The following is a 23,944-nucleotide window of genomic DNA, read 5'->3' on the forward strand; positions in this document are numbered from 1 at the left end:
CAGACCTACAATGCAGTATAATTTCCAGTAATGTAAAATAATATAATGCAATATAAGATAACTTAAATGCAATATAATGTAGCTAAAGTGTTGTGTACTGATTTTCAAGTTTCATGTTACAGCTACCCCTGTTCCATCAGTGTTCAGCCCATGGAGACATGTGCTGCTGACCACCCTTCACTATACTGCAAAATAACCCTATAAACATACATTCTGAGCACTGTATCTTATACCGAAATTATATTTTATCAGAACACATTACACCTGAATATACATTATTTTAAATTTTGCAAGTTTCCTATGTCCAGAGAAACGTCCGCACTTTAACATATCTTAAATATTCTCAGTTTACACAGCTGGGTGTTTGTTGAACTGAACTGCAATTTAGGTTAAGAATCTACTTAAAATGTACAACAGCATTTCCCCACCCAGAAAATGAATCTACAGCTTTAGGTTACATGCTCAGTTTGCATTTCCACCTCACAACACTGCCACTCCCTATCACCCTGTTTCAATATATGTCCATATGTAACAGGTGTTGCTATAATACGCGCTGCTACTTTTACCCAAGGGCATCAGTTCTGAACTTTTTTTCTTATTAAAGATACATATTTGTTTAAACAACATATCATGGTCTCTTAATTCAATATGATGTGTGTTACCAGGCTAGGCTCACTTTCCACTTTTCCAAAGTGGCAAGAAAAACACCACAAAAGGGATCCTGTTGCATGCTCCATAACACTGTTCCATGTGCAGTCACTGAAGACAAGTGCCTATCAGCAGGCTAGTATTCCTGCAGGAGTTGGAGTGGGAATATAGAAAGGGCTCAGAACATACAGCAGCATCAGAGAAGGTGATGCCACTGCCCCAGAGTCTGGATCTTTGGCTCAGTGGGACTGCTCTGTTTTTTGTTTTCTGTCATGTGGCTGTGAGGGCCATGGTTTCATTATCTGCTAAGATCACACTGGCTACATATACAATTCCTATACATATCATACTTGAATATATCATTAGTATGCCTTTCCATTACACTTGAATGTTTTATGAATATATTCTGGTAACAAATATGGGGGAAACATTACACATTAGTTGCAAATTTAGAAGATGAATTTTATTGATACTAACAAGCTGCTTCTGCCTGTCTCCTCAGAAACATCAGCATAAACTGCCAAGTCTCAATTGCTATGTGTTTAATGACAAGGATGCTGTATTCTAATTCTAGTTTTGTTTAAGTTAGACCTTATTGTCCTAATTGAAGTGATTAACCTGAGGACAGTTGTGGAATTCAGATCCCTACCTTTGCCCTTGATGAGTTGTGTCATAATCCAGAATGCTTAGAGCGCATTTACCTCTTGGATGATGACGGAGGTGATGATGATGATGATGATGATGATGATGATGATGATGATGATATTTGTGATGATGATGATTTTGATAAGGACAAAAATAAAAAATTGTCTCCTTGTTAATATTAAAGCAGGATATTGATGATGTACATTTTTAAGATGTGGCAAGTACATGGTATGTGCACTAAAAGTTTTGAAGGGCATATTCTGACAACTCTTTTTTGTCACATTGATCTGTGTGCTATAAAGATCATATATCAAGATTTATAAACTAATACAAAGAACATGTGCATTCTACATCTACTTCTATGGCATAGTCTAGTACAGATGTTTTAATATGGTAAACCTGTAGGCTCGGCCACCTGAATACAATGCAACGCTACGTGTCATGACACTCCTGTCTCTCATTGGCATCATAACATGCTCCACTGTATCAGTAAACTTGTACTTGTTGCAAGTACAACATTTGCACATTCCTGTGTGTTCTTACAGTTCTAGTACTGCATTAACACAACCTTAGTACAGAGTTAGCACACTTCTCTGTGTTAGTACAGTCTTAGTACACTCTTGAGTGTCTCTATAGCTATCTGCAGCATGCGTCCATATTCAGCCCATGTTAGTTTCAGGTGCATAACCAGATGCAGTCGAATGAATGTTTGAAATGCATAGAAGAATAATTCCAACTTCAACAGGCATTGGGTACAAAAATGTGTAATCTGATGTCAAAAAAGTTCACTACTGATGTCCGACCGGAGAGGCTAGTGTCTTGTATCCTGTCTATAATGTTTCCATGTTCACAGCCACACACTGTCACAACACAGTCACACACAGTCACACAAACACACACACACACTCACCTACACATTGAAGCATGCGCACAAACACACATACGCACATAAACACAGACAGGTGTCCCTCACAGAGAACAGTCTCTAATATGCTATGTAGAGTGTCTGTGAAACAGGGATCCGTACACTTCCTGCATGCTGATCAGGCCATCTGAGCTTCCCACTAACATTACACACACCACAGACCCTGAACAATTCAGCTCTCACTAATATGACACATACACACACACATACATACATAAAATGCCAAAGGACCTCAAATAGCTCCTGTGAGGGGAGTGTAGCCATCAGGACATCCATATTTCATGTCATCATGAGATCAAGATAATTTTCCAAAATGACCAAAACAACAAAAACATCTCCAAAACATCTTTATCACAATTTCATGAATACAGTATGCATGCTGCCAGAGAACACATTGGATTCCCCGATACTGAGTGCGTGCTGGCGTCGCCCAAAGCCGCGGGAGGGAGTGAGACACCCTTCCCCTCCCGAAGCCCCGCGGAGCTGCGATTTTGCTGCATCAGGATTCTGTCTGAAAACAAAGCAGCGCCCTGTCAGCGCGAGCTGATGGGATAGTCTCCGTCAGCAGCAGCTGCAGGAGTCAGGCGCAGATGTTTCACCCACAAAGCACACTTACAGCACCGCTGCTGCAATGGACACAGAATACAGCAAGGTACCTGTCCTGAGAACGAGCTCCCAGTACCGCAGTCTACTCACACAGAAGCGCGCCACTCACTGCCCCGCGTCGCCTCATCTATAGCCACATAAGCTGCGATCATTCCACACCCTTATTCCGATAGCACATAAATTTCCTTACCAACGCCTTTGCTTTCCATCTCCTGCTGATTTGTTGTGTTGACGGATGTTTAAGGGAAGTAGAAGACGCAGCGCCGTGTAATGGTCCTGTCGGGATGTGCCGTTTCTCCTCAGACCGGAACCCCGTTTCAGTGCCGATCTGTAACCAGCAGGCGTGACCGGTGAGAAAAGCTACCGAAACACAAAATTGTGTGTTTGTGTGTGATTGTTTCCCTGCGTGGGTGGAGGTCAGAGATTGGGAATGGGTCGGAGTATTGTTGAAGGGGTTGTGCGTATATTCATCCAGGCTCGTGCGTTACCTGTGTCTGCGCGCCGCGATCGGGAGCTGTCCTCTCGCTATGGTGCTGCAGCTCCGCTCCTATCAACTACGCGACTGACGTCACAACTCGAGGTTCAGGTTTAAGGTGACATCTAAAACAGATGGGAGTCCATAGTTATGCAATTACGTCTATGAGTATTTTAAAAGTCAACATGTGTCGTTTCGTTCTCTTTATGAAATCGCAAGGTTATCGCCATGAGGGCAGAGCTTAAGTTGTCCGTCATTACCGCACACATGAGGTGCCACATGTTTTCCTCCTGTGTGCATGATGAGACAGTGATAACACTAGACTTGGGTAAGTTGGTTTTGTGGAAATAGCTGCACAGCAGGTACTTTCCAATGATTCCATCATCGTTAGCCCAATGCATCATTATGATAGTCGTAGTAATAATAATAGTAATAAGACGAAGAATAATCAAAATGATAATAATAAAAACAATAACAATTTATATTATTATTATTATTATTATTACATTGTTAGTGCCTATTTTATTCACGTTTATAACTGGATAACCTTCAATTCCAATTGCACTGATGCAAGAAAGACAATACAGATATTTGCTACAGTGCTAAGATCTGTAGCCTTGCACGTTCCGTTTGAAACGAGGACAGGAAAAACGTCCATACATATGCAAGAGGTTGTTTTTTTTATTTCCATGCCTCAATGTCAATATGTCTTACAGGAAAACCGTTTTTAATTTCGATATATTGCATTATGTTACAGTTTCATCATTTCGTAGACACTCTTATGCAGAGCGACTTACAAAGTGTATCTTTGAAGGAACATGGGAACCAAGATGACAGCAAACCTTCATCCCTGTATATCCTGTGGTTAGCACAGCCAGACTAGGAAAGAAGGGCTCAGCTCCTTATAAAGGTTCTCATCTTCCATGATTTTAAGGTACATTCGTACACTTGTACTCACTCACATTTGTACACAAGTCTATGCAAGAGTTAAATTCCTCCCAAGGTGCAGGTTCTCATGGCAATTCCATCTTGCAGGTGTAGATTGTTAAGGGAATGCAGGCAAGTGTGGTAACATGGTAAGGGTGTCATTTGCTGTGATGATGTGTACAGGTGTAGGCTGCTGTGGTAGATTGATAAGGTAACAGGGTGCTAGTGCAGGTCGCTATGATAACAGGGGGTGTTGGCTCTGCTCTCTGACAGCAGCTCTGAGATTGCAGGAGTGAATCTCACAGGGAGAAAGAGTGCCAAATTACTCTAATTACAGATTAATTACACCATGTCAGAGCTGAGCACTGAAGATTCTTGCTCCTGACCTGGAGAGCAGGCAGAGAGAGGGACGGGAAGAACCAATGAAGTGAACAGGTACAAGGGACAGAGAGAGAGGATGGTCACAGACAGCATATTGAAAACTCCAACATAAGAGGGAATGAGTTTTCAGATTAGATGTTTACACACTTACAGGTCATATGCATCTGTAAAAACTAAATGTATTTTTGTTTAAAATACATTTTTATTCTGTCATGTCTTTTTCCTACATCTTTTCCAATTACACTGCAGGAAGGATAAAGCTGAAACACTGCCAACACTGAAAGTCAAATGAGATGCAGTGTTTACACTGATAGACCTGAGCCTAAAAACATGGTGAAATATGAGTAGGGTGAGGACATACAGAGAGACACCACCAGTCAGACTGCAGACTGTGCATCAAGGCAAAGGACGCAGTGCTCAGAAGGACTTTCCGTCCTCAACCAGTGAGGACCACTGCAGCTGTGTGTGTGTGTGTGTGTCAGTGTGGTCAGTGTTTATCAGTGCAGTCAGGGTTGGTTTGTGTGGACAATATGGGCTAGTGCTGTCAGCATCAGTCAATACAATCCCTGTGCATAGTGCAGTCATTGTTAGCCAGTATGGGTGGTGTAGGTCAGTATAAGTCAGTGCAGTCACTTCGGGACAGTGCAATGTGGGGCAGTGGAGCAACGGTGTGGTCAGTGTCATTAGTGTGTCAGTCTGGGTCTGTGTGGGTCACAGTTAATATATGTTGTTAGAATGGCTCACAGGGGGTCACAGTGTGGTTAGTGTCGATTAATGAGCACAGAGTGGATTCATGTGGTCAGTGTGGTTCACTGAGTTAGTATGGATTCGTGTGGTCATTGTGGTTTGATGTGGTAGTGTGTATTCCTGTGGTAAGTGTGGATTAACGAGGGTAGTGTGGATTTATGTGGTCAGTGTGGTTCACTGAGTTAGTGTGGATTCATGTGGTCAGTGTGGTTCACTGCATTAGTGTGGATGCATGCGGTCAGTGTGGTTTGATGTGCTAGCATGTATTCCTGTGGTAAGGGTGGATTCATGAGGGTAACGTGAATTTATGTGGATTTTATGTAGTTCGACGTTCTAGCGTGGATTAACGCAGTTCAAGTAGGGCCCATAAATGAGCACTGCTCCCAACAGGAGACTGTGGGTGGGAGGGGCTGTAACGGGGGCAGTACAGCAGGTGTGCTGACAGGCGCTGAGATGGCAGGAAACAAAAATAACCGGCCAGGTACTGAGACAGATTGGACAGCAGGAAATGGATTTCCGAGGTAAAGAAAGATTTTTAAGGCTACAGCAATCCTGAATTCACAAAGGACTTTAAAGAGCCCAGTTTAACTTCCACTGCAAAACCCAATGTTTATATTTATCTGTACGAACAACCAAACTGCATCCCAAAGCAAAGCACTTCAAGAGGTACTGCATACAGTGCATGCCCCAGGCCGAGTCACGCTATGGAACTCTGTACACACTATTCACACACCAGCCATTGTTACAGTCCTGCGGGACACTTTTAATATGCAAACGCAATCTAGAGTACATTTCACTCACAGGATTTTGGGAGATACAGAATTATTTTACACAACAGCAAATACAAGATTATAGCAATTCTGTCCGTCAGCAACGGAGCATCTCGTACAACTATGTCACCCATACGTACTGATATTATATTAATCCTATGACTGATTTGAAGAAGGGCCAGTAAGACGGGAAAGTTCTCAAAGATTTCACAATAACTTCCACTTCTGTAACCACATATTCAGCCTCCACTTAACACTACCACCTGAGGGCCTTTAGACTGGATTATTTACAGTTCAGTGAAGCCTGTTTCAGGGGCATGATCACATAACTGAGTAAGTAGTCTACTTTTTATTGTTATTGTTTGTAAAATCTCCAGTGCAATTTCTTAGTAAGTATAATTTCAGAGTTCTTTCCAAAAGTGGGTCAAGCCCCGTTCATTTCAGGCACACAAACTCCAAACTGGGTTCCATCAAATCAGGAGCTCCTGTTCCTTATGCAGGTCTCTCCTGTTTACAGGGACAGAGCAAACCAGTTTCTGTGCACTTCTCAGAGCAAGGATCCCAGCCCCTTCCTCACTGTGAAGACACTTCAATGGTCCATGTTAGATTAGGTGGCAGGATTGGCCTGCAAGGGCAGCGAGGCTGCGGTCAGTAATGACGGCGATGATAAAGGACTGGTCCACACTGAAGATGATGCAGCAGGATTGGTCCATGAGCACGGTGAGCATGATGTCGGATTGGTCCCACTTTGACAGTGAGGCTGTGGGATTGATCCGTTTTGAAGGTGACACTGTGGGATTGGTCCCTTTTGAAGGTGAGACTATGGATTTGGTCCATGTGAGGATTTGTAACTCATTAAAGTTAAGACAGAGGAAGGATCATCTATAGGATAGTTAGGTATATTTAGTAACCAAACACATATTAAATTTACACAGGTATTAAACTTGCACTCTTTTTTCCCATCAACTGAATTTGCATAATAAAAAGTATCATTAACTTCAATAAATAAAACAACTTACATACAGCTTAATGTTTGCATCAAGTATTAAGTTCTGCATAAGACAGTACTAAAAGTCTGGAATGAACTACAATATACACACATTTCATCCAATGGAATATTCCCTTGGGAACAACTATACACTAAAGATTACGATTAGACTGTTACAGCTGTGTGTATGTGTTTCACTAATTGCACTTGAGGATGAGGCTCACTCCCCACCGTCCAGAATCCTGTAGGTTTTGGCATATTTTTCACTCCACACAACAAACAACATGGCTGAACAGAAGATTTTCTATTAAGTCTGCAAATGTGAAAAATAACAAGATAGTGTATTATACACAAAATTCTAAATTTCCCCAAGTGTAATTAATACAGATCACAAGTGGAGAAACTAAAAACATTAAAACACAGGAACAAAGATATGTCAGACTTTCTGAAATGCAACTTAGCCTCCAGGCACAGAGTCAGTTGAGAGTACCAAGGTTATGTTTTTCACACACCCCATTGAAAAGTTTCTATACACACGTCCACCTGTGACATGAGCCACCCTCACATTCCTGTCTTCCAAACAAAAATCAGCGCTCAGAGCCTTCGCTGTACATTTTCAGCTCTCCAGCTAGTCCTCCTCACCATAGTCAAGCAGACCACTGTTGTCACCATGGTTACAGAGACCGCTGGCTCCATGTGTTAGTGCACAGGGTGCAAAACAGGACAACGTCACCGGACAACATCAATCACGACGTTCTATAGCAAATGGTAACCAAGGAAAGAGAATAACAGGTCCAGGGTGGGGGAGGCAACGGGGGGGAAGGCTGCTTCTCAGAAGAACTTGTCATCAATGCGGAAGTGCGGTCGTGTGACATCGTCAGGGTTGATGAACACGGAAATGGACTTCCCTGGATTCTCTGTGACCAGCTGCTGCAGCTTCTTGGCGAGCCGGTCGTCCGGTTGGTGGTCCCCCAGGTCAGACTGCGGGGAGGGGAGGCTGGCCGCGCTGCCACGCCGCTGCATGTCCAGGGTCAGCCGGTTAGCAGCCTTGGCATGCTCAATTGCAGTGCGCAGGTGCTCGGCTGGGTCGGACCGGACCGAGGAGAGCTTGCGCGCGTGCAACATCGCCATCTCATCCGACAGGTGCTCAAGCATGTTGCACTGTGGGATGAAGTAGTTGGGGCACATCTTGTTAACCAGGCAGTGCTGCAAGTCATCAATGAGGCCCAGCAGGAAGTGGGCAGAGAAGTCATCCTGAGACAGATAATTGGCTGGGAGTCTGTCACATGACCACAGCATCATGCTGCGCAGGTGGTAGGGGCTGATGGCTTTGGGCCTGGACAGCAGTTTGATGATGAGGGCCTTGCAGGCCTGGTAGGCCTGCATCAGGCTGCTGGAGATGCACTTCTTCAGCTGCACCTCGCTGCGGGCGAACGACAGGCGCCACTCGTTCTCCTTCCTGCCCGTGCAGGAACAGGCCGGCAGCAGGTAGAAGCCGCTGATCACCTCCTCCTCCGTGATCTTGCCGTCCCAGAAGTGGTTCTCCATCAGCCAGCTCTGCGCCACGGCCGGCCAGCCCTTGAAGGACACCACGGGCACGATGTCGTACAGCATGCGGCTGCTGCCCACTCCCAGGATGATGGAGATGATGGTGCCGTTCTTCTCCACCTTCTCCACCTTGGGCATCCCGCGCTGCGGCTTCTTCTGCACCTCCTGCAGCACCACGCTGATGGACTCGTAGAACCAGTCCGCCACCAGCGTCGGGGAGAAGAAGTAATTGGTGGCGCCGTTGATGTGGTCGACGATGGTGCAGCAGTCCTTCCACTTGTTGATGGTGCCCTCGTCGAAGAGGCGCAGGCTGAGCCACGAGTGGCAGAGGGCGGAGTGCCGCATGTCCAGAGTGACCGGCTGGTTGCGGTCGTGCAGCTTGAGCGCAGGGACCAGCAGTGTGAAGTCCAGGTCGAAGTCCGTTCCCCTGGCGTACACGTTGAGCTCATCCAGGTCCATGTCCACCACCCCTTCCCGCACCCCGCCTGACAGCAGGAGGTACTCATTTGCCACGGGGAGTTTCTGGTCCAGCTTCTGCACCATGCCTGAGAAACAGAGAGGGCAGGGGAAGGATATACGGGAGAGATTCAGAAGAGGGCTTCAAACTTTCTCCCTTCGTTTACACGCTACAAACACACCCAAAAGGACCAGATCTTCCCAGACCAACAGATGAGGGGCAGAGCAGATCCAAAGAAGGAGAAAAGGGGTGTGGGGGAGAGAGAGGAAGAAAATGAGAGAGAGGGAGTGGACAGTAGAAAAATGGAAAGAGGAAAACAGAGGATCCATACTGGGAAGGGGGTGAATAAGTTGTTGCTCTTTGAGTCTGTTGTCGTCCTCCCGTCCTCTGAGGGTGACACCGTACCACTCTTTGTGTCCGATCGATCTCATGCCACCCTCCAAGCTCACACTCCCAACTCTACAGGTGCAATGGCCCCAGACAGTCTCGCTGTACTGTCATGTGATCTGCTCCACATAGCAGAGTCCTTGACTCTAGCATTGCCTGACCTGACTTTTCACATTATCAAAAAAAAAAGACAAGACAAGGGAAAGGGACTGGAGAAGCCTCCATCCCATTGTCTGTGAACAGCAGTTATTTGCAGTACTTTATGTACCGTGTATACTAAAACATTGCATTTCTCCAACACTGTTTATGATTCATAAAAGGAACCCCTATCATTCTGGGGAAAAAGGTACAATCTTGTCTTATGAAATGACCCTTAGTACAGCAAGTGTTTGTTTACTTGCCTTTCCCATTTCCTACTTACCTAAGTCCACATTTAATGTTTACAAAAACTGACCGTGCCAGCTAAATAATAGAATAATAGAAATATTCAGAAGTTTATAAAATGTCTGGAGCAAATATTTTATCATATCGTAAAAAACAAACACCAGCTTGCTAAGAACTTACTTTTGTGGAAATACTCTTGTGCTTTAAAAAGCCACAGAAGAGCCATAGAAAGCAACCTCCTTAACCTCCATATTTTGGAGTGGAGACAAAATCACCCCAGTAACTTCAGAGACCTGTCTGAGCAGTAACCAGAGAAAGGTGATGTAGCACAGTACAGATAATCTGTAACACACTAATTGTATGCAAAAGAAATTAAGATTTCATAGATCATACAGACTGCTCAGACTGGCGATAGTTTGTGCAGATTTCTGCAACACAATAATTTGGCAATGGCCAAGGCAGGGGATAGTGGATTGACTGTGAACGCTGAGAGAGAAGGGCTTGGAAACCATGAAAGCACCATCAATTGAAGCTAAAGTGGACCACTTTGCTGCACTAAAAAGCAACAATCCCAGACTCTAACACAATTTACAGGTACTCGGATGAAGACACAAACATCTATTGCTGTAATTTGGGGAATCTGAAGAGCCGGCTACAGACTAGTATCCTGTTAAGTATATAACCAAAACTATTTTAACTGTAACTGTAACTAATAATAGCTGATATGATCAAAACTATGTGTGACTAGATATAATCTCTCTTTTAGTACAACTTGTAAAATGTAATTAATTCCAGATGAACATGTACAAACCACATCTGGCAGAACCTGGAAGACCCACTGAATCTTAGAATTTATATGGTAAAGTAAAGATGATCACTCCCGGAGGCATCATGACATTAGCATGATTCTGAGTCAAGAAATAGTGCACATTAACAGTTACAAATTTGATTAAGTGAAATTTTAATGTTATTGATCATGTATTTTAGTGACAGATGAAAAGCAATTTGCTGAACGCCCTTGTTAATACTGTTTTCTTTTTCATCTGTTTTAACAGTGTATACAAGTGTGCATAATATGGCAAGAAACTTGCAATGCAGTGACTTTTAATACATCATCAACAATTCAAGTAGTTAATTATATCACATAAAATTACAATCAATCAAATTAATAAAAAAGGTAAACCTAAATGAACAAAGACAAAAGAGCTTTCTTTACTAAAATTCAATTCAATTAAATAAATACTTAAATAAATATTTTGTGTTGTTTACATTCTTAGGGGCACACTCTAAGGCATTCAATCTACATGTGTAAATAGACAGCTTTAAAGATTGCTTTTCCCCTCACACCATTCACTGACATTTTCCCCAAATGGATAAACGTTTGGTTTTTATTACAACTGGCACACTAACACCATTTCCTCTGTTCTTTCACTACAGGAGCAGAGATGACTCCAGGCTCCAGTCCAGCCCTGGCATTCATCAGTTGCTGTCTCAGCTCAGCCATGCAAGTTAAAGGATTAAGTCTGGTTTTTTTACATGTATTTTGCACACTGTACATTTTGTTTACAAAATAAGAGCATGGATTCCATTGATCGAAGTAAAATTTAGATTCCTTGTGGTTGGCTTTTACAAACAGAATTCAAGACATGCAGGAACACACTACTTCTAAAGACTGCAGTTGTTTCAAAGCCACTGTGTCTCTTCAGAATTCTGAATGATGAGACAGGCCTGTTGATTTGAACAGGGCTCACAATGTGAAACTGCTTTGATGCATTGAATCTCACTCCTACAGTGTAACAAAAAGCTCAAATCAACCTCCTGCTCAACTTTAACCAGAGCTTCGAAACACGCATTGCAGTGTTTGAAGCCATAACTTGCAAGAATTTGGAAGAATGGAACAGTGGCCCCCATCACATAAATACTGAGGCTGAAGCTGGGGAAAAATCTTTAATGTTTCACTGATCTGGAAAATTTTAACCTCCTGCTAGTTTTATCTAGGAAGTATTTATTGGTCATGATGGGTGGAGAGGTGCTACACATAACATTGCTTACATTGAGCTGAGCAGTCTTTAATGACAAGGCTAGTTTTTAAGGGCCTTTTGCTGATCACATCGTGAAGAAGAATTTTTGGTAAATGAATGACAGTCATTTCTGACCCAAGGAGCCCCAAAACCTACTCAACTCAACCAAGCATGGAACCCCACCCAGAAGTAACAAGCCGACTGGCTCACATTCTGTGAAGACACTAAGACATTTACACGATCATCCCGCTTTCAGTGCCAGTGCACAATTTAACTGGAACCTCTCGGTCAGAAGAAAAAAAAAATCATTACGTGTGATTAGTGGATGGAACACTGTTATAAACAAGGCACCTAATCTGAAATGTACCATACATATGATGTATAATTTTAAATTAGGATGTATAATATAAATATATTTTATAATATAAAACATAAAGGTTACACAAATAAGATGCCATCTGACATGAAAATAAAGGAATTCAGAAAATAATTTTTAACCCCAAACAGAAAACTAGCTTGTCATTTTTCAGTATCAGAACAGATACAAGGTAACAACATTATCAGACATCAAAACACATGCCTAACATATAATTCCTAAGGTTCTACATAAACAGCATATCACTGCTTCAATTCAACCCTGTACAATTTCTGGTGCATGACTGCCATCAGCAAATGCTTACCTGCAATCAACACATAATTAAGATCAACTACAACACACTAAGAATTATCAATGTATAAATTTATTTAGCCTTTATATCTACTAAGCACCATTTCACAGGCTGCTGAACACACTCGTTTTTCATGTTTTGTGAGGAAGACTCAACACATATGGTAAACAAGCCGCAGGGCACACTGTTGCACACAGTCCAAAAAAAAAAAACAGCTCGCACACGCAGTTAAAAACGCAGCTCATTCTCTGGAACACAGGCAGTCAAACATAGTTCAACAGTCTCTGACACACACATAAAACAAGCCACAGGGCACACAGTTCTCTCTCTCTCTCTCTCTCTCTCTCTCTCTCTCTCTCTGTCTCTCTCTCTCGCTCTCTCTCTCACACACACACACACACACACACACACACACACACACACACACACACAAAATCTCTGACACACAGTCAAAAACACAACAGACAAAAGCAGGCTTACTCAGACAGGGAGAGTCAGGACATTCAGAGTGGAATTAATCTCAGCGACGTTTGCTTTTCCTGAATTAATCTGTGTGGACAGCATTACTCAGCATCGTTTACTTTTCCTGCTGGATGGATTCAGAATTCTATATCTTCTCTGGCACTGTAATGGCAAGAGAAAGATTCTGCTTGATGTTGGTGTGTGTATGTGTGCGCGCCCCATACCATTGTCATGTGACTACTATATATACCCTATCTCAAAGGCAATGTGCTGGAATACTGCTACAATCCGAGGTTTATGTCATAAAAGCAGAGCTCACTGGGGCAATTATTAGTTATGTTGCATAATAGAAATATTGCCCACACTTGGACAAATACAACGCCCAGCCACACTATTACAATATCGAAATTCTGTTAATTCACAGCTTTACGGATAAACAAACCCTGACCTTGTCTTCAAGTATTTGTAACATAAAAACACACCTTTGCAATCCTTTGAGAAGCAAACCTAAGCACGGAATCATTCTTACACAATAAACAATTTAAGAAAATTCGTGTAAAACAAGGTGTCCGGACTTCGCTTTTCCGCTGTGTGGCAGAACTGTTTGAGATTTGCAGGCAATTACGGCGTCTTGGCATGAGTACGGTGACCGATGCCCAGAAAAAAAATACCACCCGATCGGACTGACAGCCAGCTGACGTTTTTGCATTGAACTTGTTTTGCCCTTATTGATTCATTGGTTGAAGAAAAAAAGTCTGTCTTGTAGTTACTACAAAAAGCCAGCCAACGTTTTTTGTTTCGTTTTTTCAAAGTGCCTACTGTGTCTCTGGTTGATTTCAGTCGACACTACCTGCAAGTTTAATGTGCAGCAAGTTAAAACGGTAGCTCAATCTATAACAAAAACATGCATGATGCTAAAAAGCTGGCGTTTGTGCTCGGAAGTGCAGTTGCACCTGTGAGGAAAAGTGATCTGGTTAAAAAGGGCATCGGGGTGAGGTGTCACTTCATCTGAGGCTATGTGAGCTTATTATATACCTGGATGTAGGTGGCAAGTATTGAACGTCCCCGGTAATCATGTAAGAAAAATACGTTGTCAATGAAAATGTCTTACACTGGGGAGGAGCGGCTGAACTACACAAACTAAGCAAACAATACTGGCATATAAGCAACTCCCGAAACCAATTTGGACATTGAGCGGATCTTGCGAAAAATAAATGCAATATCAAACTTGCCTAAATCTGACGAATATATGTAAGTACATAAACATATCTCTTTGCATGAATTGTGCTTGTATGAATCGGCACAGTCTTCCTTACCAAGCATAGAGAAGATGAAGTCCTTAGCGGTGTGGATTTCCAAGGCTCTTTGGTCGTCATATTCGCGTTGATCGTGTTTGCTGAATTCCTGGATCAGCTTGTTCAGCTCCTCAATCCTCGCGCCAGACCTGAAATCGAGTTCGGGATAACTGGGGATGATTTTGTTATTATTATTTGGGTTGTTAGGTGTTGCAGTCGGGCTGTTCCCGACGCTATTGGCGGATCCAGCCCGGCTGGCTACAATAGGGGCCGCCATCTTCACAAGCAAAAATGCTGCTGTGAACGAGCGTCCCACGTTCGTTCGAACTCAGGGATATTCACGCTGCTCTGGGCGGAGGCGTTTCGGCTGTTCCTTTCTGAAATCAGATTGCAGTTTCCCACTTGCGTTGATCTGTGATCTTTATCCAGATAACTGTTGTCATATGAGATGCGGCCACAGTTAACGGATTATTTGAAAGGATTGCTCGAAAAGTTTAAAAGTTCCCATGATTTGAAACTGGTAAATGCTGACCAATTCGCCTTCCGTGAGGCACCTGCATCTCTTCCACACCCCGGTATTCCGCCGCATTTATTCGCCTCCCGTCAAATTGAGTGTGTGAGGAAGCCGCTATTAGGCTACAGGATTGCAGTGGCTACAAGATGAACAGGATGTTTTGTGTTACGATTTGTGTTTAAATGTTAAATGCAGTTTTATTAAAAGATTACCTCTTTACTGTGATCTTAAAATAAATAAATAAAAACGCGCTTCCACTTAGCAACACCTTTTCAACACAAACATACATGGTAACTACGAATGTTGGCATTTGGATTGAAAGCTCGCCCACATAAATCATATGTTAGCTGAAATAAAGGTTGGGTGCGCTTTCTGCATCATAATAAAAACACTGTTTTGCCCACACCTCCAAACTTAACCACTGTCAGAGAGCTTCAACTACTTCATTCTTGGTCGAGTCTGCCTCCAGGTCTCCACTCGTAAAGGTGGACACCCTGCACCATTGCACCATCCACTCTGTATCCAATGCCTGCTATCACATTCATCTTGGCAATCTCTATCTGCTGATCAACTGGCCATCACTCTACCTGTCAATACCACTGGGACTTTCTCATTTACAAAACCTATAATGTAACCTATAACAGCTCTTTACATTCACATACAACATCAGATTCTCCCTATTCTCACACTCCCTGTACCTAAAGCAAAGGTCATTCTGTTACTGATGTCTTAAGTGTGACGAAGAAAACACATCTGATAAATATCAGTTTATAAGCATACGGCTTGTTTCAGTCAATCAACTTTAATTTTCTATGGCTTCTTTTGCTATGAAATAGTCATGGAGGGCTTTACTGAATCCTTTTTTAGAAAGTGACCAAACCAAACACAACCCAATTTTGTCAGAAGTACCATAATATTAATAACCGAAACAATTCCTACTTCGATAAACACATATGTCTTCTGGTGGGCCTGGTGTGCAATATTCATTTGTCCTCTGTTAAGTACGCCCAGTGTTGCTCCAAGTCCCTATCCAAACATTGCATGGCCAGTAAGAAATAATGTTCTGAGTAAAACACTGGTAAACTATTAAGTCTAATAAGGCTCTGTCCCATATAGTATGGACGTGATTTCTGTAAAATTCAGTAGGCTACTACATGTTATGCAACAAAGAGAACACTGGACAATAGCCTACTTGGTGAAGATGTGCTTTTAGTCAGCTGTTATCAAACTAATTCATATCAATTAAAGTCAACTGACTTTAATCAATGTTGAAAAAGTGCAAATTTCACAAATTGACTGACTATTGTTAGGCTATTGTTGTAATGACTTCATCTTCACAACTTACATATACTGGTGAATAAAATTTGCTCTTCTGTGCATTTTTAAATTTATTTCTTTTTGCAAACGCAAGTAATCTTCTTGTAGCAGCCATATACTTTCTCTGTAACTTTCACTATTTAGAGCACTACAGGAGCAAAGATTGCACGTTCCCAAACTGATAATTTATCTCGCGTGGAGTTCAGCTAAAATGCTAATGTTTAAAACATTTTAACTGCACTATCTAATACGTACCCAGCTAACACACAACGTTGCAGCAACGTCGCCAGTAAGTGCTCATTTGGTCACCGCGACATTAACTTCTGGCGACGTTCTTGTGACGTCGCAGCAACGTTTTTAAGAGAATGTTGCCATTTGGTCCTATGGATAACGTTATCGCGACGTAGTACATTGGTCGGTTGCAGACGTTATTTCATGGTACGTGGATTACGTTGCCGTGACGTCGTCCCTTGGTCACTTGCAAATGTTATCATTTGGTACCGTGAATAACGTTGCCGCGACGTCGTACTCTGGTATAGCAGATTTATAGCATAGCATAGCAGCATTTCCGGAAATGACCGCGGTCAGGCCTATGGAAAAACGTTGTATTATGGCTGAAGGAGTAGGCCTATATGTGTAAAGTTTCCCACCACTGTGTCGACTGGTTGATTTGTGATAAAATTTTGAAAATTGGGAAAATGTCAGAAAAAAATAAATCACACCATGCAGTGGCGGAACAACTTTACAAAGGGCCCTGGGGCAGAAATTGGTCAAGGGCCCCCCGGCCCCAACCCCGCCTATGCCAGTGACAAGAGTGGAGTGCAAAACCATAGGCCAATATTAAACAGTTAATCATCTATTCTCATTATAGTTTAGGCTATAATTCCTAATGCCAACCCTCCCCATTAATCCGGTCTTGGGACCGGCACCTAGTTGAGCTGGCTTGGCTTATTGATTTGTCAGTGGGAGAAGAAAGAGCACTGATCGTAAGGACGCAGCCTGGAATGTGCATTAAAGGGGGCCCACATCGGGGCCATGAAGGGCCCCCCGCAACTCAGGAGGGGCCCAGGCCCAGGGGCAACTGCCCCGCCTGCCCCGCCTATAGCTCCGCCCCTGACACCATGTGATCCATTAACACAAAATTTGTTCGGCACTTTCAGCAACAGTAAGTTTTAAAATGTAGCTATATGAGGAAATCAAGTGTACTACTAGGATCACAGACAACAGAGGTTGTCGAAAATGTAGCAAGCCTAGTCTATGATGCATCACTAAAGCATTTTATGGAGAAACATGAACAGCAGTAGCTCAAGTAACTCAGTGATATGCCTTCCAACCCCATGGTCAATAGGATCTCAAATTAGAGAACGTCTGATTTGATTGGTGGGAAAGACGTGGAGACTTGCGTAAGTTTTTTGGATGTGCTATCATAGTAATAGGACTGGTTTTTAAGGCGTATGAAACTTTTAAAAATCGAGACATTGACTAATTGTTAAACTAATTGACGGGGATGTGCAATACTAACCTTAAGTGGGCGAGGGTCACTTTTAAAACCTTACAGTTAGCGTAGTGAATGCATCATCCACCTTCATGGCAGGGAGCACTTAAATAGGCCTAATGTAAAGACTGAACATGTCACTTTGACAAAGCATGACATAGGCCATGGCAGCGCTAAACATGGACTGTTGGAAGTTTCCCTGAGTTTAACTACGCAATGATGCATTTCTTCAAGAAGGTAGGCCTACTGCTACAACATCGATAAAAATAAATAAAGAAACAAGTAAAAATTATGATAACGATGATGAGGATATATGCTAATTATATGCTAATAATATGCTAATTATTACTATTGTAGTAGCCTATAATTGTAGCTTTTGTTGGAGAAGTAGGCCTACACTTTACTGAATGAAAAATTCTACCTTTTGAGTCATATCAAATTCATACAAACCACGTGATTAAAAGGAAAATTCGATGTACGGACATCTACTTGCAGCGGCTCATGAAACACTGCTATACATCCTGTACTCCACAAGAGGTCTCTGTGTTCATTTCAGCAAGTACACCAGGATTTACTCCTAGTGACCCGGTAGGAGATGGCGAAGGGTCGACCGGGTCACTCCAAACATGGCGTGGAGGATATGTTTACGAACATGGGCTAATGGAGACTTATTTACTTCCACTATGCATGGAAAGAGGTGAGACGGTTTCGAAAATTTATCTTATTTACTGTGATGTGAAAGATATCAGGTGGTTTTCAGTCGGTAAGTAGCTAAGCACCTTAGCTGTCTAGATAACTTGTCAGCCTGGTAACTAGCTAGCTCTTATGTAGCTAGCTAATGTTAGCTGGATTCTTAGAGGGTGAGGAAACCTCTGTGTAAGATATAGATTGCTGCATTGACTGGACATGTAACGTGATGAGATTATTGTGTGCAAGATACTAGTTAGCTAACTGTGCAGGGAGTCAACGGATTGGAATTTTACCGATCATAACTAGGGCGTTCTAACAAGTTGTCTCCTTAACTTGCTACCTTTACCTAATCATCCTGTTAAGAAAGCAGAATCACATGCATGGTTGATGATGGTTTTTTTTTTTTTTTTATGAGAGTGAGGAGTTTTTTGTGGAAGTGAGACTTGATGCACGATTCGCGTATGATGTAATTGCGTTGCTGTCAGATGAATGTCCTACTGAAGTCGTTGTGTTTGTGCTGCAGGTTTACGCTCTGCACACAACAAAGATGTGGCTTTCGGAAGGCATCAAGGAAACCCGAGATTAAGAAAGGGGAAGTGGAAGAAGTGGAGTCTAAGCTACCAGACCCCATGCACGAAGCTGTGCAAAGGAAGGGGTACTCCCCACCGCTGGATACCCCTGTTGTCCACATTCCACACAGATCCTTTGGCAGGCTGCTGAAGCCTCTGGTGTTCACAGTAGGGGTAGGTCTTCACCTGTGTTTCCCAAGTCCATAAAGTGATACATTGTGTAGAAGTTTGAGCCTTTGCGCTGACTCCCTCAATCCAATTCCTGTCTCTTGAAACTATGACTAAAACTGCTCAAAAGTATAACTCTTATAGCTCAGTACTATTGTAGCTGTAGGTATAGCTCAGGTATCCACTGCTGTTAGTCCTTTCCTGCTGTGCTTTGACTCTTTTGGCATTGTCTCTCGTGGAGAGGGACTAACTCCATTTCAGTTTACAGGCTGCTCCTTTGGTGCGGCAGCAATCTGGCAGTACGAGTCTCTAAAGTCACGTGTGCAGAGCTACTTTGACAACGTCCGTGCAGATTGGCTGGAGAAACTACGGCCACAGAAACAAGGTGACATCCGAAAACAGGTAGAGTGCAGAAGGGGAAGAGGGGAGTGTGAATATAATCACTCACTGGGTAGGAGTGAGGTGGTTGAGGGATGCTTTTATGCATTCAGATCAAATGACTTGTAGCCTAGACTAGTTAGAGTAAGCATGATAACTATATTACTTTAGAATGTTACAAACTATGCTACACTGTGTCTGTGATCTGGTTTTCTGTAAGTTTCAAAGAGTTAATAAGTGCCAGCAAGCGCAAGAACAGGAACAAGGTGTAGTGTTGCCTTACTTGTGATGCTACAAAGCCATGAAAAAGACATGAAAAAGACAGAGGAAGGTGTTGGTGGGTCATGAACTCTTGTGAATTCCGGTTCTGATAATGAAGAAGGGGCTATTAGCTCTTTCATATCTGCTGTGTACAATAAAGAGAGAAGAATGGAGCATGGTGAAGGGTGCTTTAAGTTATCTTTTGATTTTGCTGTTGTTTGTCATTGTGAGGTCTTGGCAGGTCACATTGTTCAGATCCTAATCAGATGTCTATTTTGTTTCAGGTGAACCAATGGTGGAACAGTTTGTCTGAGGGCCAACGGACAGTATCTGGTGAGTCTGGACTGCCTGTGGGGTCTAATTGTCACACTGTCCTCCCTGTCCTCCTGTCTGTGTCTCTTCTGTACAGTCTTCTACATTTCCCTCCCTGTCTCTGCCTGTTTGTCTGTTCTGTTTTTTTTTTATCACTGACTGAAATTCAAATCCTTTACTGCCATGAATTGCACCTGTTTTTGCAAAAACACACGGGTTACTGTAGCGATGTCAAGAATACAATAAATAACAAAACAGAGCAATGAAAATGAACACTGTTGATTATAATAGTTTTCTATCAAATAAATCGTACCCTAGCGTAATAACAATCAACTCCTTCTCAATAGGGATCATTGCACTGAACGCCCTTGTGTTCTGCTGTTGGAGAGTCCCCTCCCTGCAGCGGACTATGCTAATGTATTTCACGGCCAATCCTGCCTCTAGTGAGTATGTCTGTTCATCTCTCCCGCACACATACAGACATGTGCATACGTACGTATGTAGCCTGTGTGACTTCCATTCACTGTTGGTCTTTGATGGGGTGTAGATTTTGACTGTATTGGTGCTTTTGACTGTAGTGCTACTGTTGAGTGGGGTGTTAAGCATTTGTGTTGTGTCACATGAGGGGTATGCTGTTGTGTTCCATTCCCTAGAGGTGCTGTGCTCTCCCATGATCCTCTCCACCTTCAGCCACTACTCGCTCTTCCACATGGCGGCCAACATGTACGTGCTGTGGAGTTTCTCCTCCAGCATTGTGTCTATGCTGGGCCCAGAACAGTTTGTGGCGGTCTACCTGTCTGCAGGTAACAGCACATTTCTGTTATTGTGATAATAACATCTAATATCGTGTGGAGTCTGCCTGTCTGCTGGTATGTTGTAGTAATACATTTATTGTAGTGTCATCAGCCATCACTTCATATATCCGATAACTCCTTCTATGTCTATAATTAATTCATATTGTTTTGTTTGATTCATTGATCAGTTTTCACAGTTCTATGTTTAACTGTAGCTCACTTGCAAAGTTGTGTTGATTCCCAGGTGTGATTTCTTCATTCGTCAGCTATGTGTCTAAGACAGCCATGGGAAGGTTGGGCCCTTCTCTCGGAGCAGTAAGTCTTCACGCTTACATTCAGACTCAGAATGCATCAGTATTCAACAACAGACACAACTTCCTCTTCTGCCTGAAGTCACTTGCTATTTTCTCTAGTCAGGAGCCATAATGACAGTCCTGGCTGCAGTCTGTACAAAGATGCCTGAGGCCAAACTGGCCATCATCTTCCTGCCCATGTTCACCTTCACTGCAGGCAATGTGAGTTACCACAACCGCCCTGCTACACCACACCCCTTACACCATCTGCTGAGAACACCACCTAACATGGGCTCAACAAGGGGTGTCTTAGGATGCATGGTGTTTGTTTTTGGTTTCTATGACGTGATGTGTTGTAATGTCTCTCTAGGCCTTGAAAGCCATTATTGCTATGGATACAGCTGGACTTGTTCTGGGATGGAGATTTTTTGATCATGCAGCCCATCTAGGAGGAGCCCTATTTGGAATGTGAGTTTCTGAACTTCATTTGTCTGTCTGTCTCGGCCTGGCTGTCTGTGTTTATGTGGCTGTCTGCCTATGTGTCGCTCTGTGTGTGTGTGTGTGTGTAACCATGTGTCTCCCTTCCTGCCCTGTTTACTGTCTGCAGCTGGTACGTTTCATACGGTCACGAGCTGATCTGGAAGAACCGTGAGCCACTGGTGAAGATTTGGCATGACCTGCGGACCAAAGGCCCAGGAGGGGGCGGGACCGGCTCCTTCTAGGGGTAGCCAGGTTTAAGGGGGAGTTGTGAGGGGGATGTTGATGGGACTCCATCGTGCATGTGGACATATGATGGGTGAGGCACCCCTGGTGTCTGGACTGAAGGAAGAGAGGATTCTGAGTATGGGCACCACTCTTGGACATCTGTGTAAAATGTTGAACTGTTCTTGTTTGTTAAATGATGCTGCCATTTTTCATTAAAATCGTCCCTGACTCTGAGTCTGAGAGAGTTTTCAACCAGACTTTCCTCTGCTCGGGTTGAGGGGGGCATTGTTTGAGAAGTGTCCAGTTGTGGGATGGTCATGAGGGATCATCCCTGTCCCCTTTTTTCAGATTCAGGATGGAGATGTGACTGCCTGAAAGAGAGACTGGCCAGAGACTGGCCCACACGCAACATTAAATCCTGTCACAGGTTGAAGTGTTTGTGATGTCAGTCCTTTATGAATACAGGCAGTCCCTGTTTTAAGATACTGTTTTATAATAATCCGTTATCATGACATTTTTAAAATGCCACCTTTAATTCCTTTGCAACACAAAGTCTTGATTTATGACATATCTTTTAATGGAAAGAATTTGCTGTCATTCAAGTTAGTGTGAACTTGAAGTAGATGTTCTCATCACATAGGCTGGTTCTGAAGCATGTTTTGTTCTATGTTGTATAAAATAACATCGCATTCTAGTTTAAGACTGCTGTCCTGTTAATTCAGCAATAGCCCTGGGAGTGAGACAGAAGCCCAGGAATGAGAACAAAAGCAAGAAAACGTGAAAAAAGCCTGACAAGGCTTTTGATTGATCCATCAAGGGTCTTTGTTTCATTTGCTGTTTTGTCTGTATCTTATTTTATTTTGATATTTTCATTCAGTAAATACTTGAAGGGGAGTTGAAGATTTATTTATTCATAATTTGTGTGCGCACTGTCTCCCTCACCCTGTAAATAAACTCCAGTCCAATGACAGATTTGTGATTTGCTGTTCGCCTTGTCCTGTTTTCCCAAAATGTCATGCTGTGCATGTCACAGTATGTGTATATCCAGTACTTTGAATGTCTTTATATGTTTCATTATGCATGCTTGTATGCAGTGTTAAAATTTTAGGAGTTTTTGACTGAATGCCATATTTATCTAACCTTGAGAAATTTGGATTTCAGCCCTGTGTGCAGCAGTGTAATTCCCACTTAGATCATTGCATTTGTGCGAAAATGGGATTTCATTCACAATGATCTGGTCTCCAGGGACTTGTTTTCATAAAAGTGGGGACTGCCTGTATTCCTAAATAGGCAAACCTGGAATATGTTTTTGGTTCTCAGTGCTTAGCTCTTGCTGATAATGAATATCCATAAGCACCTGCCCTTGCCAGAACTCTTAATGTGGATAGTACTTTCAGCTTGAAATACAGAGGAAGTTCCGTCTTCTTTTCGTGATGGTGCAGCATGGGCTGGCCTTTCAAAATCTGCTCCAGGTAGTGTTGGGAAGTTCATCTGAAAACATCTAGCTACTGCCCCCAAGGTAACAAGGCAAACTACATGCTCTTTTTTAAAGAAAAAAAAAACAATGCTTCTGTCACCACTGCTCTTCCATAACATTCAAATGTATGTTGTAAAGTGCCTTCCACAGAAGGGTTATCATTGAGACCTTGGTAAAGTGACACTGATGTAGCATATCAGGGTAGTGGCACAGTCGTAAAAAGAGTTCGGCTTGTAATCTCTAGGTGGCACTGTTGGTGAGACCTTGAGCCAGGTGGTTAACCAGAACCTCCTCAGTAAAACATCTGGCCATATTAATAGATGTGTGGAAAGGTAAAATATGAAAATTGCCCTGGAAGAATGTCAGCTAAGAAAATTACAGCAATAATGTATTATTTATCGCTGTATCATTGTATAGAGAGATACATTTAAGATTAGTTGTAATTAGGTGTTGTGGACAGAAAGTGCTGGAACAGAGCAGTAATAGAGATTAAAACAGGTGAATGATTGAATCCCAGCGTGGACTGTTTCACCCGTGACATCAACAACACAGACACGCGCACTGTCAGAATTCCACAGCTTCTGAACTCCTCTGTTCATCACTGAAAAAATAACAAACCTGGTCTGCACCTGCAGAA

General features: G+C 42.8%; 3 protein-coding genes across 3 annotated transcripts in view; 1 reads left to right on the forward strand and 2 right to left on the reverse strand.

The window, feature by feature from the left end:
- Positions 1 to 3,370, reverse strand: part of LOC118783347 (fibroblast growth factor 12-like) — a 40,036-nt gene extending 36,666 nt beyond the window's left edge. Inside the window, exons 1-2 of the mRNA XM_036537170.1 lie at positions 3,313 to 3,370; positions 3,015 to 3,152 (exon numbers count right to left, since the gene is read on the reverse strand). Coding sequence (XP_036393063.1) covers positions 3,015 to 3,033 — 19 coding nt within the window. The 5' untranslated portion in view covers positions 3,034 to 3,152; positions 3,313 to 3,370. The remainder of the gene's footprint in view (positions 1 to 3,014; positions 3,153 to 3,312) is intronic.
- A 4,542-nt stretch (positions 3,371 to 7,912) lies between these two features.
- LOC118783345 (protein MB21D2-like) lies at positions 7,913 to 14,894 on the reverse strand. The gene is made up of 2 exons (XM_036537165.1): positions 14,356 to 14,894; positions 7,913 to 9,205 (listed from the first exon to the last, which is right to left on the reverse strand). The coding sequence occupies exons 1-2, from the start codon at positions 14,609 to 14,611 to the stop codon at positions 7,944 to 7,946; spliced, it is 1,518 nt and encodes a 505-aa protein (XP_036393058.1). The 5' UTR covers positions 14,612 to 14,894; the 3' UTR covers positions 7,913 to 7,943.
- Positions 14,895 to 18,240: 3,346 nt separating this feature from the next.
- On the forward strand, positions 18,241 to 22,370 carry LOC118783346 (presenilins-associated rhomboid-like protein, mitochondrial). Its single transcript, XM_036537166.1, has 10 exons — positions 18,241 to 18,357; positions 18,874 to 19,093; positions 19,349 to 19,489; positions 20,011 to 20,059; positions 20,386 to 20,481; positions 20,692 to 20,841; positions 21,077 to 21,147; positions 21,246 to 21,347; positions 21,496 to 21,593; positions 21,733 to 22,370. The coding sequence occupies exons 1-10, from the start codon at positions 18,287 to 18,289 to the stop codon at positions 21,845 to 21,847; spliced, it is 1,113 nt and encodes a 370-aa protein (XP_036393059.1). The 5' UTR covers positions 18,241 to 18,286; the 3' UTR covers positions 21,848 to 22,370.
- Positions 22,371 to 23,944: the final 1,574 nt, after the last annotated feature.

This window comes from Megalops cyprinoides, chromosome 9 (assembly GCF_013368585.1).
Source record: "Megalops cyprinoides isolate fMegCyp1 chromosome 9, fMegCyp1.pri, whole genome shotgun sequence".
Classification (NCBI taxonomy): Eukaryota; Metazoa; Chordata; class Actinopteri; order Elopiformes; family Megalopidae; genus Megalops; species Megalops cyprinoides.